Here is a 20535-nt window from a genome sequence, read left to right on the forward strand (position 1 = left end):
ACACAAGTAAACATAGGAGCTGCCAAATATCTATTCCGAAGCTGTTGGGGGAGCTCTATAGAGAAACCTGCGAGCAAAAAGCGAAAGAAAAGAAATGGCCAAAACTGCATAGTGCCCCTTTAAGTGAATGTGGGTCAAGTTGTAATGTACAGCCCTACCAGCAGGCGGCAGCATAGCCATGATAATACAGTATGTTTACAGAATGCATTCGAAATGTATATCTGATTCATTGTATGTTAACTGTTAGCGCATATGCCAATAACTGCAAGTAATGATTTAATCAAAATGTTGAGACAGAACTCACTACAACACATTTTTGTTATGCATTTTGACTTTATTTATTCACATTATTTTATATTTTCAGTTAAATGATGACAGACTATTTCTAAAATGAGACATATTAAAAGGATATTCACAAAATGACATTATAATTAGGAAAATATTTGATGTTAAACAAACTTGTGAATATAAATATTTATATCCAAAAGGTAAATGCACAGCATAAGCTGTATAATGTATGTTGCCAACTTAAAGGAGATTTTTTTTTACGTTAATCTTGATCACTATAAACATGCGTGTACTTTCGACTGAAAAACCCCCGACCCGAATCAGTGCAGGCAACACGGAGAAGCTGCAGCTACATGTATGAGCTTCCACTGAGCTAAAATGGCAGTTGTCAGGGCAAGTTTTAGAGTGCCTTTTTCCCTCTTAATAGACATAAAATGCAATCAAAATGTCTGTGCAACATGAATGGGGCCCTTACGTGACAACAAGATGCATTTTCAACTCAGACATTGTTTAAATTCACCTACCCTGGTCCCTGTCTCGATCCGGTAGCTAGCTTGCCCTGCTAGCTGATAGCTGTTTGCTGCTAGCTGCCGTCCGGTGAGTGTATTCAGCCAGGCTTCTGGGATAATCATACACTCACCGGACGGCAGCTAGCAGCTAACGGCTATCAGCTAGCAGGTTCAGGTTGGGGTTTTTGTCAATCGAAAGTACACGCATGTTTATAGCGAATGTAAAAATTGGCCGGAATTCTCCTTTAACTATTTCCAAACCTCCAGAATCTTAGGATTAATTTTTATTCATTAAATGTTTCTTGGTGTTCTTCTCGGGCTTAAACAATATAATGAAACACTTTGGCGTAAATATACACAGTATTAGTCCAAAACTGGAGGCCAGAATGGCAAATATCTCCACAGCCACAGTAAATTTTCCAGGAGAGCTGAGATATGCAGGAATAAAGGTGATCCAGACTGCACAGAATATCAGCATGCTGAAGGTGATGAGCTTGGCTTCATTAAAATTATCAGGTAATTTCCGAGCTAGGACAGCTAACACAAAGCAAAAGACAGCCAGTAGGCCTATGTACCCGAGCACAGCCCAGAACCCAACAGCTGAGCCTAATGCACACTCCAGGATGATTCTCTCCTTGTATATGGTTAGGTTTTTCATTGGAAAAGGGGGACTAAGAACCAACCAAATAGTACATATTAGGACTTGAATAAGCGTGAAAGACACTACAGTCATTCTTTGCTGTGGAGGACCAAACCATTTCATGACATTACTACCTGGGAGTGTAGCTTTGAAGGCCATTAACACTACTATTGTTTTTCCAAGAACACAAGACATACAGAGGACAAAGGTGATCCCAAACGCTGTGTGGCGCAGCATGCAGGACCACTCAGATGGTGCTCCAATGAAAGTTAATGAACATAAGAAACATAGAGTCAGGGAGAAGAGCAGAAGGAAGCTCAGCTCAGAGTTGTTGGCCCTGACAATCGGTGATGTCCTATGACGATAGAACACAGCCGCTGTTACAATGGCCAGACAGGCGCCACCAACTGAAAATGCAGCCAGGATGATTCCTAGGACCTCGTTGTAGGAAAGAAACTCTACAGGTTTGGGGAGACAAGTGTCTCTCTCTGCATTAGGCCAGAACTCCTTGGGGCAAGGAAAACAGCCAGGGGAATCTGAAAAAATAAAACAAAAAGGCTGTCTAGAAGTCATACTGTATAGTGATCTTGTACAGTACATCGGCTTTGTATAGGAGAAAAAAAAATACCTGTAGCATTACTAATCTCTCCCTCAGGACACAGTATACAATCGTAACAGCAGATGGGTTTTCCTTTTTGCAGCAATTTACGAGTTCCAGGAGGACAGCTGTCAGTGCACACTGACACAGGAACCTGGCACATAGAGAGAAACAAACTCATACATATTCATATATGCCCTGAAGCACTGAGGATTAAAAGGATTAAAAAAATTATTTATTGAACTATATTGACATATTTATAAATATGTCATATATATAAATATATTTATTTTACATGTTTTTATATATTTTTCACCTCATTTATTTATTTTAGGATCAATTACAATGAACAAAAATGTGTCCAATGTACACATATCAGACCCTACAAGATCACCATATTTATAGCCTGGGTAAACCCGGACGAACTTCCGGCAAATTTGAGATTTGCTCTGCAAGTCAGTCTGGCGAAGAGCCCATTCAAACCCATTTCCAATGTCCCCAAAATCGAGCCACCAATCACAACCACTGAGGAGGGCTTTACACCAATCACAATGGTTGAGGCGGGCTTTACGCGACGACGATAGCGCAGCGACAGCGAGCAGCTTTTTGTTTGCATTCAACATAACGGCTACCGAAGCGTAACGTCACCCGGATTGTTGGACTGATTGGTTGAACTATCCAATGCGCCCAGAGGCATTTGAGCGGCGTCCGTTATTGACGCCCCTTTGGAATTGAACTGTCAATGAACCTTTCCCAGATCCACTCTCAGTTACAACTGGGAAGGGTCTGGTGTCAACCAGGCTACCATATTTATGTAAAATTATTGCTTTTCATTTCTTACTTGTGTGCCACCATCCACCCAGGTGAGGTTTCTGTTGATTTGGAACTTCTGGCCCACCGGCAGTGATGCATCGTATTGCCCTACTGTCACCAACTTAATGCTGCCACTCTCACTTTTTTGCGAGTTAACCAGTTCGTACCGGGCCACTGGATCACTGTTGGCATCAAACGACACATCATAACCATTTCGGGAAAAATTTACTTTTTTCAGCTGAGTTAGAACCTGTAAAGATCAAATAAAGATAAACAGTGAGGGAGAGCAAGGAAATAACATAAAATAAAACAAATATTTTATGTCAGAAAAGGTACATCATGGCAAAAAAAGGGAATTGGCGTTTCAACTTATTTTCAACTGACCTCTTTGGGTTCTAACCGGGTAAATGTGTCACACTGAGTTGTAGAATTTGTTTCCTGACACACTGCTTTATGAATGGCATGAGCTATTGCATAAACAGCCTTGTATACCATGTTAGTGATCCGGAGCTGAGATGTGTCAGTGTACGGGCTCTGGAGTGTCTTTATGTCTTCAGTTCCATCACATAATCTCTCGTCTATGGCTGCACCTAAAACACATGACAAAGGCCTTGACAATAATATGTGATATTACATTATTATTCTTCCCTATGTGTTTCTTATTAGTTTACCTCGGGCAGGAGGGTTATGTTTTTGGTTGAGTTTTTTTGTCTGTTTGTCAACAGGAGTACAACAGGCCTGCTTTTAATGAAACTTGGTAGAAGTTTGTATCATGGGCCAGGGGAAAACCCCATTAAATTGTTGATCAGAGCCGAATCACGGGGCAAACACGCTAATTAGTTTTCACTTTCGTTACCATTGCAAGAAATGGTGGTCTGCATTCTCCAAACACCCTTCTAGTTGTATTGTTGTCTTTTAGTTTTTTTAACCTGCTAAACGTGCCTTGCAGAAATCCATATATCTACATTGTTATAATTTATTAGTAAAACATTATTTTACAACACATTTCAAAGCACTGTTTTGCAGATATGCCTTTTTGTTTTCAAATTGTTGCTGTTTCAGTTTGTATCAGGACATATTTTAGTTTTTATTATCTTTATTTATGCTAGCTCACGACAACACAAATCAGTCATCAGACATTTAAAAAAGGCAACAAATTTATTTTATTAAATACTGACATGAACGGCCTGACGTGTTTAAAATAAATTGAATGATCTGATATCACTGACAGTATGATAGCCTTAATAGAACTAGAAACACAGGAATCTGCAATCAAACAATAAAAAAACAAAAAAAAAATGTGTTAAACATAAATAAAAATGTCTCACTTTTTCCCAGCCTGCAGTTGAATGCATCCTCCCAGAACTCAGTAAGCACTGGAGAGGCAGCCACTTTAGAAGGAGAGAGATCCAGCAAGAAGTCTCTCACACCTGGTATTACAGATTTCTGAATGCCAAATCCGATGGTTCCAGCACAGAAGCTGAACCTCAGCATGTCTGGGGCGGTTACCCAGGATTCACTGCCTATCCACTGGCGAGGTTTAAAAGGCTCAAGTGACAGCTCTTCCAGCAGGATGCTGAGGTCTACAGGGGATGTAAATGCCACAACAACCATAGCTGTCGACCTGGAGAGACATTTAAAATAAATACAGTATACGTTTTAAAATACCTATCAAGAAAGTAAACACAAACAAACATTGGTGCCTATATGACACTTTAGAAGGCTATTTTGTCTGACTGACCATTTTTATAACAATATCAGTAATACATAATGTAATAAAAAAAAAAGAAACATTTCCAATTTGACACGGAACATAAAAAAATTTACAGAACATTTTTGTTTTGCTTTTGTGTGCAGAAGGTCAGTGTCAACACAGGGAACATCAAACCTGCGGATAACGTCAGCTACTTTCTGGATCCTGCTACGTGGGTGGGTCCGATAGAAAGATTCTGAGTATTCTACACAGATCCCCTCTTTGCGTGCTGCGTCCAGAAAAGACGCCATACCATTATTTCCATAATCCGAATCTGACCGGACAGCACCTATCCAAGTCCAGCCAAAGTGTTTTACCAGCTTGGCCAGCGCGTCAGCCTGGAACTGATCACTAGGGACTGTTCTGAGGAAATTCGGGTACTGCTGCTTATCGGACAGACATGCACAAGTGGCAAAGTAGCTCACCTGAAGTAAAATAACAGGGTAAATATTAATGGGACACACAAAAAAATCAGCACTGCATGGTATCTATTCCATTTTTTTTTTCAGAAATTAAGAATATTTACTTGAGGAATGTTAAAGGGCCCGATGATGCGCGACATGCTGATGGATGGTGTGGACTCAGACTCACCAACGACAGCCTTCACCATACCAGATTGTGAGCAGTTGTCGCTGGTGTAAAACACCGTGTCCAGACCATTTGAAAGCTGGAATGCCACATGCACCGCCACGGGCACCGAGCCGCACGCATCATAGATGTGATAACCGAGTTTGATTCCTGGCAGCAGCTCCGTGCTGTTGTTTATCTCCTCAATGGCGAAGATCATTGCGCGTGAGAAGCGCAGTTCACGGGTGTTAATGCTGCACACAGACACTCAAGTATCTTAATCAAGGACAATCACAACTTAAAGAGAAATAATTGTAATAATAAAGGGAAATTGCAATACATAGTTATTGACAATGGCTGATATCTGCCCATATGTGAACAAAATACTGTATAGGCATCAAAGAGTGTCTGAACACCAAAATTCAAAGGACTAAATATGAGTCAAAAACGATAAAAAAATATTATATTCAATACTCTTAATTTGTTTGTATCTTAAATACAAATACATTTTCAGTTAATATTCAAAACAATTTTTTTTTCATATCAAACTCGAATTTGTAAATATGTGAATTAATACCTGCAATATATATGACTAAATACTGAATTGCACTTTATGTGAAATATATTTTTTTTGTTCAGTCCAACACAAAACCTGCAACACAATTGTAAGCACATGATACAAATCAGAACAATTCTATCGCCACACAGTCTAACATCCTCTTATCCCCCACTTCTCCCTCATACTAACCTGGTACATCTTAGTGGCTCAGGCATGGTGGTGTAGTTATGCTTCACTGTGTGCATGTAGTGGTGTATAGAGAAAACACCCCCAATAATATAGTCACCATCCATTGAGAACACAGGGAGACGAGTGGTACCCTGGAGCTTACATTTCACAGATGAAGTCTGAGTGCTGACCCCAGCTCCAGTCCTATCCTCTGTAAACCCAGTCCTTTGTTTAACATCATCCTCAGAACCATTCAAGGCAAGAGCTGAGTTCAGCTCACACAAACCCAGAGACAGGATCAGGCCAATACAGAGAGCGGAGATCTCCATCCCTCAACTGTGAGCATGTGGGCATGTGTGTTTTATAAATTTTCAGACAAAACCTTCCCTCCTTCTATTGTACGTCAGTTTACTTTACATCAGAGAGAGGATGGCCTCATCCAGTCCTATCATTTCATCTATTTGGCTTTGATTTAGCTTATATTAGAGTTAAGCCTAACAAATGTGCACCTTCAATCCAATTTAAAAAAATGCAAATACAGAAATTATTTGTAAAAGAAAATTATTTTATAATAAATGAAAGTATATGTTGTGAATTTAGACTTAATTTATTCACTTAATTTTTTATATTTTCAACCCATGATGAAAGAATATTTATAAAATAAAACATCAACAGTAAAAGGACATTCACAAAATGTGAAAGTGAAGGTGAAGACTTTGTTGGATGTGCACAGTTTACATACTGTATGTTGCCATCTTAACTATTTCCAAACCTCAGATATCTTAGGATTGATTTTTGTTCATTAAATGTTTCTTGGTGTTCCTCTCTGGCTTAAACAATAGGATAAAACACTTTGGAGCAAATTTACACAGTATTAATCCGAAACTGGAGGCCAGAATGGCAAATATCTCCACAGCCACAGTAAATTTCCCAGGAGAGCTAAGATATGCAGGGATAAAGGTGACCCTGACTGCACAGAATATCAGCATGCTGAAGGTGATGGGCTTGGCCTCATTAAAGACAGATATTTAGTCATTTACACTGTGTTCCGCAGTTATTTAATTCTAGGGAATTTAAATGCTATCCTGTATTCCATGCAGTTGGGCCATCTCCTCCTCCTGCGCTCCGTAGCGGACTCTGTGACAGTGAGATTAAATATTGAGAACGAATGGATTTACGATTTGAGTTGGATTTTACACGGTGTTTATGGAACAATTATCACTCAGTACAAGCGCAAATAAAACAGCTGGATTTAATCTTCATGATAATGTGGATGATATGGAGAGAAAATATGTGCGTGAGACATCAATACTTGAAAATATTACATGTAATCGTTATTCACACTTTTACTTTCTGCAGTCTGACTTCAGTTCACCACCTCACCATTTGTGTTGCCAATTCCCATTGTCTCCAAAATGTGCATATGCATGGGTCAGAGTTTGCGTGGAGGACCGCACATTCTCCCGTCAAGTTTGTTTTTTATGAATTACAACTTTTGCGTGGGAAGTGGCGTATGGACATTTTCAGCCCCGTTTTGTGCTTAACGTCCAGGAACCTAAGGCCATTTTTACAATTCCTTGTCCGTCTGGTTTTATTTTCTAAAAAAGCTTGTAAGACATCAACCCTGTTGTCTATAGTCAATCATTGTACATCATTTTTTTCAGGAAATATTGGGCTATTAGAATATTTGTGCTGTAGTGAGGTCAATTGAATGTAAGAAAAAGGTTGTATGACCTTAAAAACAAATAAATAAATAAATAAAACGGAAAATGAATCTCACAGATATTTATTGATATCACACACAGAACAATAAAAGCTAAGCCAATCTCCTGTCTAAATCAGTTTCCATATGTTTTGGGTGTCAAACTGTGAAGAAATAAACATTATAACTTATACAGTTGACAAAATATATACATTTGCATATACAGCCCAGACGCTTTTGCCAATAATCAAAATAATAATGTCAAATTTATTGATATCACACACACAGCAATGCTACACAAGCATTTGTGTTGTCTAAAACAGTTATCCTATATATTTGGAGTCATCCAGTGCAAAAATAAACATAGTGAACATTATAACTCATATAAATGACAAACTATTTACATTTCTTCAAAAAAAGGCCCAAATGTGTCCCAAATATCTAAACAGTGACGCCATTCTTCTCTGTAGAACGGCCATAGACCGTAGTTCTCTCTCTTTTTCACTTTACTCTTTGTTCTCGCTCGGATTTCTTTCTTTTCCGCTATATACTCTTTGTGTGATGGACCTGCCTTCCCATTGGTTGAAAAACATAAACACATTCTTGCAAAGCATCATGGGATATTCAAAATGGCAGCTAGCATCGAGCTAGCGGCAGAAATGACCGAAAATGTGATAAATTATGGACGTAACGTGGATAAATCTTGGATGTAAGTTTGGATTTATTGCTGAACAACTCCAAAAAGGAGCACAAGTTCCAGGCTGGATATAAAACCTTCAGGCTACGAAGACAACAAAGACACCCCCATGATGGCTAGCTCGTTAGCTTTTCGCTGGAAAAAAACGGTAAGAAAATTAATAAAACTTTCATTAAATTATCTAAATATTAATCGGAGGTGCCGTGTGACGTCGTCGACGACGTCGTAGGGCTCTGAGGGTACTGTGCATATATCATCAAATGTCAAAGTCTGAAAATACAGACGTTAAGCTCACATGCAATCGTTACACTTAATGTCCTCGTTATCGGTCCAAACTTTAATACTGTTCATGACAAAATCTGCATGAAGAAAAATGTGTTTCCAAATTGTATTTCGGGGTGGGGGATACCACTAGTTGATGCTGTGATTTTTGGCAAGCTGTTAACAATCACAAATTGTTGTAAACAGAAATACTGCCCATGCATAATGCTGCATGATGGCACTGCTGGCACTGCAGGAGGACTACGCCAATGGAAGAATCAGGAGAGAAAAAGACTTCAGGGACCATAACGATGACTGGCTAATATGCCGATTTAAATTCCCTAAAGCTGTGCTTTTGGATCTATGTAGTGAAATGGGTACAGTAGAAAGGGCAACGCGCCGGAACCGTGCCATCCCGGTTCAAATACAGGTCCTCCGCTCTGGGGGCAACCAGCTTTTTCCAGTGGTAAATGGCAGACAGCTGTAAAGTGTTTTATATAAATATTATATATAATCTTCAACTTTATCACAAAGGCTTGTTTGGATATATAATATATAGTTATTTTAAATATTATCTTTTCTGTTATCCCTGTTTATGCTTTGCATATACTGACATCTAGTGGACATTTTAGGTAGAGCTAAGGTATTCTTAAGTTTCGCTTTCCATTCTCCATTTTGTTGTCAGTTGAACAAAGAGCAAGCTACTGTGTGAATGTGAAACAGTCTTCTCCTTTCGTTTAAAGGTCCGATGACATGGCGCTCTTTGGATGCTTTTATATAGACCTTAGTGGTCCCCTAATACTGTATCTGAAGTCTCTTTCCCGAAATTCAGCCTTGGTGCAGAATTACAGCCACTAGAGCCAGTCCCACAATGAGCTTTCCTTAGTATGTGCCATTTCTGTGTCTGTAGCTATTGAGGAGGACAGAGGGAGGGGCAAGGTGGAGAGTGGGGAATTGGCCTTGACCAACTGCCACTGTTCTCGTTTGAAAGCCATGATGTCTCTCTCTCATGTGTTGGCCAAATTCTCTGTGCGGGCAATGCAGAGAAAGGGGAGGTAACCTTGCTCCTTATGATCTCATAAGGAGCAAGATTCCAGATCGGCCCATCTGAGCTTTCATTTTCTCAAAGGCAGAGCAGGATACCCAGGGCTCGGTTTACACCTATCACCATTTCAAGCCAATTGGGGACCATAGGGAGGCTGGGGGAACTCATATTAATGTTAAAAAACCTCATAAAGTGAAATTTTCATGCCATGGGACCTTTAAGCCTTGGAGATGATGGGCCCTATTTTAACGATCTGAAACGCAAGTATGAAACGCAAAACACAAGTAGCTTTGTGGGCGGATCTCGGCTGCTGTTGCTATTTTACCGGTGGGATAAATGAGTCTTGCGCCCGACGCAAATCTTAAATGGGTTGGTCTGAAGTAGCTAGGTGTGGTTTGGGCGTAACGTGAAAATAACCAATCAGAGCGTCATCTCTCATTCCCTTTAAGAGCAGGCGCACTTGTTCCATGGCGGATTGCTATTATGACGGCGGATTTGCCTGCCGCATGCCAGCGGGAGCTGTCCGGGATGCGGCAAAGTAACGTTGCTGCTCCTCTCAGGCGCATCTCCTCAAGTCTGGAGAGGATTGCTGCAGCCATGCAGCGTGGGCCTCCAAAGCACCACCTGCACCTGTTGTGCCCTTTCCTCCTCCCCCCACTCCATCTCCTCCAATTCCTCTAATATTTCCTCATTTATGTCATCAACACATCCATGATTCATGGAAATGTTGTGTAAAACACAACAAGCCACAAAGAATGCTGCGACTTTTTGAGGACTGTACTGTAAAGTGCCTCCTGATCTATTCAAACACCTGATGATGTGATTTGATGAGAGGAACCCGTATCGAGAGGAACTTCATAATGCAGCTAGAGTTAGGAGTCATTTTTGAATCATTTACAATCCTGTAATTGTCTCCATGTGTTAATAGCCCGACCGAAGTTGACTCACATTATCGCCGTTGTCTTTCACTTTCCCTTTTAGCTTTTTGCTTCTCTCACCGTTTAGATGAGAGAAGCAAAGTGTATGCGCATTGTGCGGACGCTACATTACAGCCAAGTATGCGCCCCTAAAATAGCATCTGAATAACGCGCCACTGACTTTAAACCAGGTTTTTCCTGGTCAGTGGCGGAATTGTTTTCTGAAACTGCAAAATAGCACCAGAGAACGTTTGCGCCGGAACACGCCTCCTCTTTTCGCTGAACCGCCCCCTGCAGCGCAAATACATTCCCTAATTTACCGATGTGCTTCTGTGAAGGGAAAAGTCCGCTGTGCGTAGGGTGCAAAATAGGAATGATACATGCGTCGGTGTACAAAGGCAATTGCGCTGAGTGCAAGCTAGGGCCCGATATGTCCGTAAGTAAAGATGCAAAATGTTAGAATGAGTATTTTCATGGTGAAATTAATCTGCAAAAAGGAACGTTATCAGTTGCTAGATGAATATATAATACACGTTTTTTTGCTTCACTTTTCGACTTAGCAGCTAGCTTTAAGGAGCATTCCTATTGAGGTGTGTGCTAAGTTAGCTGTACATTCCTATGTTAATACTTAACTTGAGTTACTTACCATGCTGTATACTTATGCTAGATCAGATAAAAAATACTTACCTTCCAAGTTACCTGTGGACAGAAGTTAAAATACATGTACTGCAAAATGCATGGGCATTCAAGTATAATGTTAATTACATTTCAATCAGGAGAGACTCCGTTGCAGATATGCAAACATTTAATAAGGGAAACCAAGTACATACACATAGGTATTTGGAACATTATTTGAAACGTAATTATTTGGAGATTAGTCTCCATTGGAAGGGTATCTATACAATTCTTTGGTTTAGGAAAACCAAACACATCCCCCAATGGAAACCAGACACTGGTGGTGGCAAGGAAAAGCCGAAGACGAACGAGAGCCGACAGCCAGGAGAAGACGGAGAACACCGTCCAAAGGCCGGGAGGAGAAAGGGGAGGAGGCGGGTCGCACCGAAGTCTGAAAAACAACTGACAGAAGCAGGAGAGAGGACAGCTTTAAAACACGGTAGTCAGCTGTGATTGGTTAGAACATAAGTGCCAGACTCTAATTGGTATACAGAACCGTAACACCCGCCGCCCAGCTGACGGTAAAGGGGGAGGGACCACGAATAGAAGTCTCCCTGACTGAATTTACGCTGAGCTCCATTTCAATCAGGAGAGACTCCGTTGCAGATATGCAAACATTTAATAAGAGAAACCAAGTACATACACATAGGTATTTGGAACATTATTTGAAACATAATTATTTGGAGATTAGTCTCCATTGGAAGGGTATCTATACAATTCTTTGGTTTAGGAAAACCAAACACATCCCCCAAAAATAGAAGACTTAAGTGAATAAAGATGTGAGTAACATACCTTATAGCCGCCACGACTGTATGGTGACCTAGAATAAAATGTGTTACTTAATCAGAGAAGAAGTAGTATAAACGCTTAACCATACTATGCCAAAGTTCCACCCCACGAAATAAGTAACTGCAACAACCCAAGGCAAGTCAGGCCGTAAAACCAAAACATCGGCAATACAAGCTGGTACAAATAAAAACATCAGCCCTTCAAGCCGGTACAAACAAAACCATCGGCAATTCAGGCCGGTACAAACAAAACCATCGGCAATTCAGGCCAGTACAAATAAAAACATCGGCACTTCAAGCCGGTACAAACAAAAACATCAGCAATTCCGGCCGGTACAAACAAAAACATTGGCAATTCAGACCGGTAAAAACAAAACCATCGGCAATTCAGGCCGGTACAAATAAAAACATCGGCAATACGGCCGGAACAAACAAAAACATCGGCAATTCAGGCCGGTACAAATAAAGACATCGGCAATTCAGGCCGGTACAAATAAAAACATCGGCAATTCAGGCCGGTACGAACACCATCGGCAATTCAGGCCGGTACAAACAAAACCATCGGCAATTCAGCTGGCACGAACTTGGCTATCCAGGCAGGGAGCAACACGACCCTCTGCAGACAGCGGCACCTGTAATTATAAAACAGAACACTGCAATTTGAGCTGGACACCCTCACATCAGGAACCCAGCAGGAACCCCGGGACAATAACTACTACTGTAAAACAATACAGGAATACCATTTGAGAAAACACCCAAACATGCGCCACCACCAGTTATATGCAATCTTACCTCATCAAGGTTTCAGAGATCTCTGATTATTGATGACGTCCTTTACATCAGGGCGAATATATGAAGAGTACGCAGAGGAAGCCCACCGTGCAAGTTGTTGAAGAGACATACTGGAGACACCCTGACTAGCAGCAGTAGTAGCAGCCCCTATTCTAAATGAATGACTTGTATAACGCTTCGGTGAAATGTTAGCCTTTATAAGAACAAGTTTCAAATGCTGGTTGAACCAACATTTCGACATAGGAAAATCCCCTGGAATAACAAATAAGGGTGCCAAGTTACTGCTCTGAGGCCTGCAAGATAGATACTTGATCATAGCTTTAAATGGGCAAAACTGTGTATCGTTACGGGCAACAATGACTGAACAAGAGCTGCCACTTTTAGAATGCTTGAGTTGCAAGCTGTAATGTCGGGAATGAAAGGTTAAATCAGAAAACGAGATATCTCGGTTGGAATTGAAGATCTTGGATGGAGTGGTAAATTCACTACACCGCAAAAAGGCATAAAACGCCATAAAGAACACAGCTTCCAATAAAGAATCAACATAGGAGGAAATAGCGTCGACACCAAAACATGCAAAATCCTGAGGGTAATAGCCTGTCTAAGGTCAGGAGCTGAAGGATGAACCTTAGCTATACCTTTTAGAATCAATTTAATTGCGGGATTGGAAAACAGGCTAGGAAACGAGGGATCATAACATCTGATATTGAACTGTATGCCTGCAAGCAACCCACGAGTATACTGATGTTTAAACTTACGAGTATCAGTGCAAAAGCAAATAAAAGCACAAACCGTATTGATGAGAACTGGTTTTAGTGGAACATCAATGGAAACACAAAAAAATGCAAAAGTACACGAGGCGAAATCATAGGTTCTTAATGTTGACTCAGCCAAACCCTTCCTCATATAAAACCTGGCAGAATCAACATAAGCGCGTAAGGGTACCTGGTTTAATACAGCGCTAAATCTACCAGAGAGGGAAGCACTACTGGTACCGGGCTGGCTGCGGGGCAGTGGCTCCGAAAGGTCTGAAAGTGAAAGCGAGAAAGAGCATCAGCTGCTGTGTTATAGTGACCAGGGACATGTCGGGCAGTGATAATAAAGTTGTTCATAACAGCTGACCAAGTGATGTGTCTCATGTAAGGCATAATTCTATTACAGGTAGAACGCCCTCTATTAATGATGCTGACCACAGACTGATTGTCGCAAAGTACTGATATGCGTTTCCGAGACCAATGACAGCCCCATACGTGACATGCTACAGCAATGGGGTATATCTCGTACAGCGCAAAAGTATCTGACACTGTGAACTCGGAAGGCCAGTGGCCCGCAAACCACTGCTCGAGGAAAAAAAAAAAAAAACCCGCAGACGGGGCAGCGTCGGTAAACAACCGCAACGCGTCGGAGGAATACATCATGTCATCATAGAAAAAAGAAACCCCATTCCATTCACTCAAAAGACGAAAACAGAAACCCAAATCAGAGCGGCACCCGTCATCCAAGGACAGGACATCATGCAAACCAAGCAGAGGAAGCCAAATCCAACAACCGAGAAATAAAAGAGCGGCCCTGGGGAATAACGCGCATGGCGAAATTCAAATGACCGAGAAGCGAAAGCAATTGCCGTTTGGTCACGCTACCCGCACCAAGAAAAGACTCAGCGATCCCACGGATGCGCTGCAATTTCTCCAGCGGAAGAGAAGCTTCCATACGGAACGAATCAAGGGTAATGCCGAGAAATTCCAGGCGGGTATCGGGACCAATAGTTTTAGCCTCCGACAGAGTCACACCAAGTGACTGAAAACAAGCCCGGAGCTTGCCAAAGGTCGAGCCAGCACTATCCTGAGGGGGATCAACGAGCAGAAAATCATCCAGCAAATGAAGCACAGACGGCACCCCAACCCTGTTAAGCAGGATGCAACACAGAGCCTCCGATATGTGGTTGAAAATACACGGGCTACTCCGACACCCAAAAGTCAGCCGCACCCCGAAATAATACTTGGAATCCCACCTAACACCAAAAAGAGGCCACCGGGAAGGATGAATGGGCACGATCTTGAACGCGTCAGTGATATCAGCCTTAGAGAGCCAAGCCCCATTACCAGCCACTTTAATCAGCCTGATGGCATTATCCACAGTAGCGTAATGCAGAGAAAAAGGCACAGGCGATATCAGGCTATTGACGCTAGCAATCTCACCGCTGCGCGGAGCAGACAAATCAAAAGTCAGCCGCTTCTTACCTGAATATTTACGAGTAGCTACACCAATAGGACTAGTACGGAACACCGAAAATGGGGGAGAAGCAAACGGCCCGATGACATACCCTTTCTTGACCTCGGCATCCAACAGCAGTGACACGGACGGCGGAAAGAAGATTTTTACATACATGCGTCACAGTTGGATAGGAAAGCACACCCACCCGAAAACCCTGAGAGAGTCCTGAGAGAACATGATCCACAAACATGGAATTAGGATGAGACGACAGTTCAAATGCCAAAGCCGGAACATTTATTGGAGTGGACGGATGAATCTTCAAAATGTCTTTGAACCACGTCGCAACTGCTGCTTGCCCCTCCGAGCTGGAGCTGGGCGCCGGGGGCAGACTGACCTGGGATGCACATCTCGGCAGTCGCTGCAGATATGAAGGAAAACGCAATTGGGGTACGTACAAACACCTTCATTATAAATGGGAGTATATCTAGGATTATAAACCTGACGCCCACGGGAATCCACACCAGGAACTGGATTACTCTGAGAAGCCCGTTGCACCGGACCCGCTCCGGCTACATCACGCTGAAACGCCACACTAGGGCAGAAGGAGGCAAAATGTCCAGCAACGCTGCAAGTCACACACGCCAACGCCGGGGAACCCCCCGCAATCAAGATCAAAAGCTCAGTGTCAAGAATGGACCAGTTCAGGCGGACATTGGATCGGGCAATATACATAGCAGACTTCCTGGCAAAGGCCTTGTGGTACTGATAAAACACATTCCTACCATACCTCAAATTAAGATCAGCGATAAGCGCCAGATACGCATCAAACTCCTGTCTCCGGTCCGGATACACAGAACAAATCACATCCCGGTAGATCCCGAAAGCCACCACAAACTGCCCGATCGACAGCTCTTTAGAAAGCCTGGGATCTGCAGATTTAAACACTGCAGAGAAATTTTCCCCGGAGACTAGAGACATATCACACTCCGGTGATGGCAAAATAAGGCTCACTAAATTAATGTCCTCCCTCAGCAGAATTTTAGATCTCATCCTGGCCGAGACATTAGCAGCTTCGGAGATATAAGGCCTACCCATAGCTGACGATGCCACACTCGAAGCCAGGGAATACGTAACATCAACCGGAGCCGACACAGACGGCTGAGAAAAACTGGGCACCGGCAGTGCCGCAGAAGCCAGAGCGGCATTAACAGTCACCGAAGCACCGGCAGCCGAGGAGCCCTCCACAGCCAGCAGCCTCGCATCCAGAGACTGCATCGATCTGCCCAGAGCCTGTAGAGACTCGAGAATAAGGCCGGATTCGGAGGAACCACCAGGAACAGCAGCAGCAGCAGGCTGGCGGGAAGAACCACCACCGCGACGCTTCGGCGGGGCGCAGGGAGGAGTATCCGCCTTCCTGGTCCGCTTCCGACCACGAGCCGCCGCCGGTACAGCCAGCACATCCCTCGGAGAGATGCACGCAGCTACATCCGCCAGCTCCCGGATGTCAGGAGAATCCAGCCCCGAAGCCGGAGTGATCCCACGAAGATGAAGATCCTGCAGCAAAACCTCCGTCCCCTTCGAACAAGACCCGGGAATCCCAGCCAGGCGGGAGCTCCGTCCCCATCCAGAGAATCAGCACAAACCACAGGAGAAACCCCCCGTACAGGATCCGGGACCCCCAAAGAAGCAGACTGGGAATCCGACATAGCGAGAGCGCCGAACCCGACGCAACACAGGAAAAACACAAGTGCCATAAGCCAACCCACCAATCGCACCGAAGTCTGAAAAACAACTGACAGAAGCAGGAGAGAGGACAGCTTTAAAACACGGTAGTCAGCTGTGATTGGTTAGAACATAAGTGCCAGACTCTAATTGGTATACAGAACCGTAACACCCGCCGCCCAGCTGACGGTAAAGGGGGAGGGACCACGAATAGAAGTCTCCCTGACTGAATTTACGCTGAGCTCCATTAAGTGAACGGTTATTTCATACATAGACCTATTTACATGTCAATAATATTTTATATGCATATGTGTGCAGTATATTGATACATGCTTTGTATTGTATCTTTCAGTTTTACAGAAACGGCCATCAATAAAGCCACACGTCTTCTAAAACACGGTTTATTGGAGTTTCTGTCTAGCCTTGCCCAGACACACAGTCGTGTACCCGAGTGCCGTAATGCCTGCCGTTTTGGACGTATTATTAATATAGGTAGTATATAGATCAGGTTTCCCGACACTGTGCTAGAACAGGCCGAAAATTATAATTCAATTTGCAGCAATTTCCGAACGTCTAAGAAGTTTTTTGCTTTTTCCCAGCCTGTCGTCACATAACGAAAGAACAACTGCCAGGGTCCTTAACGTACTGATCATCATTCATGCTTTGTGCTTTGTGTAACTATAGTTAGTTAAATCCCAGGTTATTTCTAATCTGTTCTAAGAATTTAACTGTATATAATTTATTTGTGTTCTAAATGTGTCTCTCTAATTTAAAATTATAAATGTAATATTTTCCATGTGAAGAAAGCACCAAAAGTAGCTTCTCCTAAGCTTAAAGGAACACGCCGACTTATTGGGAATTTAGCTTATTCACCGTAACCCCAAGAGTTAGACAAGTCACATGAGACACAGCCATCTTCTAACCGTAAACAAACCAGAAACTATATTCTCAGGCGGAGAATATAGTACTTGGGCGGAATGATTTGCTTTGCAGCAAGCCTGTCTGAGAGTATAGTTCCCGGTTTGTTTACGTTTAGAAGATGGCTGTGTCTCATGTTACGTTGTTTTTTGTACACGCTGTGACTCTACAAATCACAACACGTAAATAGGAGCATGTTGGCGTTATTTTGTCACTTATTCGGAGCAGTAGGCTAGTTGGAACCAGTTACCTGCAGGTTCTGTGCTAGGCTAAGCTACCGGTGGGGCCGTCAAACAACGTTACAACACGCACGGACACGAAGAGGGTATGTATCGACTTGTCTTACTCTGGGGGTTACGGTGAATAAGCTAAACTCCCAATAAGTCGGCGTGTTCCTTTAAGTCAAATTACAACTTGTATATGTGTTACTGTACCTTTAATTGAAGCAGCATTTGTTAGATGCTGTTTTCAGCGTGCAAAACCGATTGGAGTGGTCATCTTACCTGGGTACCAATCTCTGTGCATTCTCCTCGACTGATGCATTGTGTGTGTGTGTAGATGAAGAAAAGTAAGTCAGAAGTCAGAAAACTGACAGATAAGTTGAACACGGATGAAGAAGAGGCAACTGTTTAGAGTTGTAGACAATTCATTTCCCGGTGAGTAATGATCGCTATGCTACATTAATTACACGCTGTTAAAAACGTAAAGATGAGCCTTGTACTCTCACTAAAACCAGTCGGGATAAACTTTAATTAATGTCTGAAGCATAAGTTTATGTGCTTTATGAATCTTGTTGTTATATAATAACTGTGTTGTTATTCAAATTATTACGGTGTGTGAAACACTTGATAACTGCTTGCTGCAGGCTAATTAGGTATTGCGCTAGTGTTAGGCCAGCAGAAATTTCATGCAGCTAAGCTTATGAGTGTTTTGAATTCCTGGGGTGATGTAAAATTGTGTAAAATTAATGTAAATAGGTTACAGTATGAACTGTATATTAAGGAAACACTTTATTTTGAAACGTTTATGTGAATTCATGTTATGTGTACTGTGAATTATGATGGTCATTTTCCTTCAGGTGACAGGTGCAGGTAGGGGTAACATTTGCATTAACTATTTATGGTTAAAAATTCACGTATGCACTCTTGTGGGTCATCTGTGATTTATAAAGGGAGCATTGCTTACAGATGTGCGTACGCACGGTTTTTTAAATCTGAATTGTTTTTGGCATACGCCATTTTTGACTTTTGGTCGTACATACACTTTTAGTAAGCATCCTACGCACAGTTTTATAAATGAGACCCCAGATCTCTGTTCTCGCAACTGTAATATTCAGTAACTGAGAACGTAAGAGAGGACCGTGCAGGGCACAAGAGCGCAAAAGAAATTTTCACGACTGCGCATGTGCAAGGGATAAACCCAATAGCAACAGCTTTTAGAGGGCTAGCCTATACGAAATAGAACCGACCAAATCTGACAGTCTCTTAATCCCCCATCCTCAGTACACATTACACTAAAACACATCCTGGACTATTATCCCTGGACATTCCACATATTATTCTGTGAACTCCTGCACATCGCTGATCAACATTTCTCGGCACTCTTTACAAACCGTACAGCCTGCTTTTCCATTCTTTCAGTTATATTGCACATATTTGTTATAGTTAGTATATCTTTTTACATACTTTTTTGTCTTAATAAATCTGTGTTTATATTCTTGACTGCAGCAGTCCTTTGCCTTAATGTTTATTCTCTTTTTAATGGCAGAAGGGCAGGGGGTAAGTATAGTTCCAACAGTAACCAGCTCCTTATATTTGATCTAGAAATCAAACAGGGAGGATGGGGAAAGGGGGAATAGGGAATGGTGAATGGTGAAGGAGATGGATCTGCAATGGAATTGGCTTTGGTGAGGGGGTAGAGAGGGGTTGAAGAAGGGTTGAGAGTCCTTGTCTCGGCTCCAAGGTGGTTATGGCTCTCCTCAGATGGGGGCTGAGATGGATTTCTGCTGTGCTGTTAGGTCCTCCTCTTGTTTGCATTCGTCTCAACTCTTCTTCTGACTGGCGGTAGATGACCACTTATAAATCCAATCCAGTCCAACCTAACTTCCTTTGTAAAGCACATTTAAAACAACCAGGTTGACCAAAGTGCTGGACATTGACAAGATTTCGGACAGAGTATAAACACATGAGTAACAAAACAAACATTTAAAACAAGTAAAAAACTAGAAAATGAAAATGCAGAATACAACTCTCAAGCAGGTTTAAAGGCCAATGAATAAAAGTGAGTTTTAAGTTGTGATTAAAAAAATGTGAAGGCTGGGGGCCAGTCTGACATGCAGAGGCAATTCATTCCACAGACTTGGGGCCACAACGGAAAATGCTCGATCGCCCCTATTTTTGAACTGTGTTCTAGGGACAACAAAGAGTCGCTGGTCAGCAGACCTTAATGACCTTAGAGGAGCGTGCGGCTTCAGAAGTTCAGTGATATAAAGAGCACATAAAGAGCTTTAAAAACGAACAACAGAATCTTAATATGTATTCTAAAGCAAACCGGTAGCCAATGATGGAGGCAAGAATGTGAGTGTAATGTGAGCTGGTTTACGATTTCCGGTAAGGAGTCGAGTGGCAGCATTTTGAACCATTTGTAATTTGGAGAGGGAGGCCTGGCTAACACCTACATATAAAGCATTACAGTAATCCAGGCGAGTTGTGATAAAAACATGTATGACCCTCTGAAAATCTGCGAAAGATAAAAATGGCTTCAGTTTGGTAAGCAGCCTGAGTTGAAAGAACTGAGTTGAATTATGTTTTACAACATAATTTATCTGCTTCTCTAGTTGAAAATCACTATCCATCTTAACACCATTTTAAAACCACCTGTACATAGGGTGTCAGGGTCCCAGGTCCAAT

At 42.2% G+C, this 20535-nt stretch overlaps 1 protein-coding gene across 1 annotated transcript; it reads right to left on the bottom strand.

Annotated features, from left to right (window-relative positions):
- Positions 1-1074: 1074 nt before the first annotated feature.
- On the bottom strand, positions 1075-5957 carry LOC120547374 (extracellular calcium-sensing receptor-like). Its single transcript, XM_039782922.1, has 8 exons — positions 5917-5957; positions 5128-5422; positions 4737-5026; positions 4177-4472; positions 3233-3438; positions 2877-3098; positions 2066-2189; positions 1075-1973 (listed from the first exon to the last, which is right to left on the bottom strand). Exons 1-8 carry the CDS (start codon positions 5940-5942, stop codon positions 1075-1077), a joined length of 2358 nt encoding a protein of 785 aa, XP_039638856.1. The 5' UTR covers positions 5943-5957.
- Positions 5958-20535: the final 14578 nt, after the last annotated feature.

The sequence above is a fragment of the Perca fluviatilis genome, chromosome 2, assembly GCF_010015445.1.
Source record: "Perca fluviatilis chromosome 2, GENO_Pfluv_1.0, whole genome shotgun sequence".
NCBI classification, from domain to species: domain Eukaryota; kingdom Metazoa; phylum Chordata; class Actinopteri; order Perciformes; family Percidae; genus Perca; species Perca fluviatilis.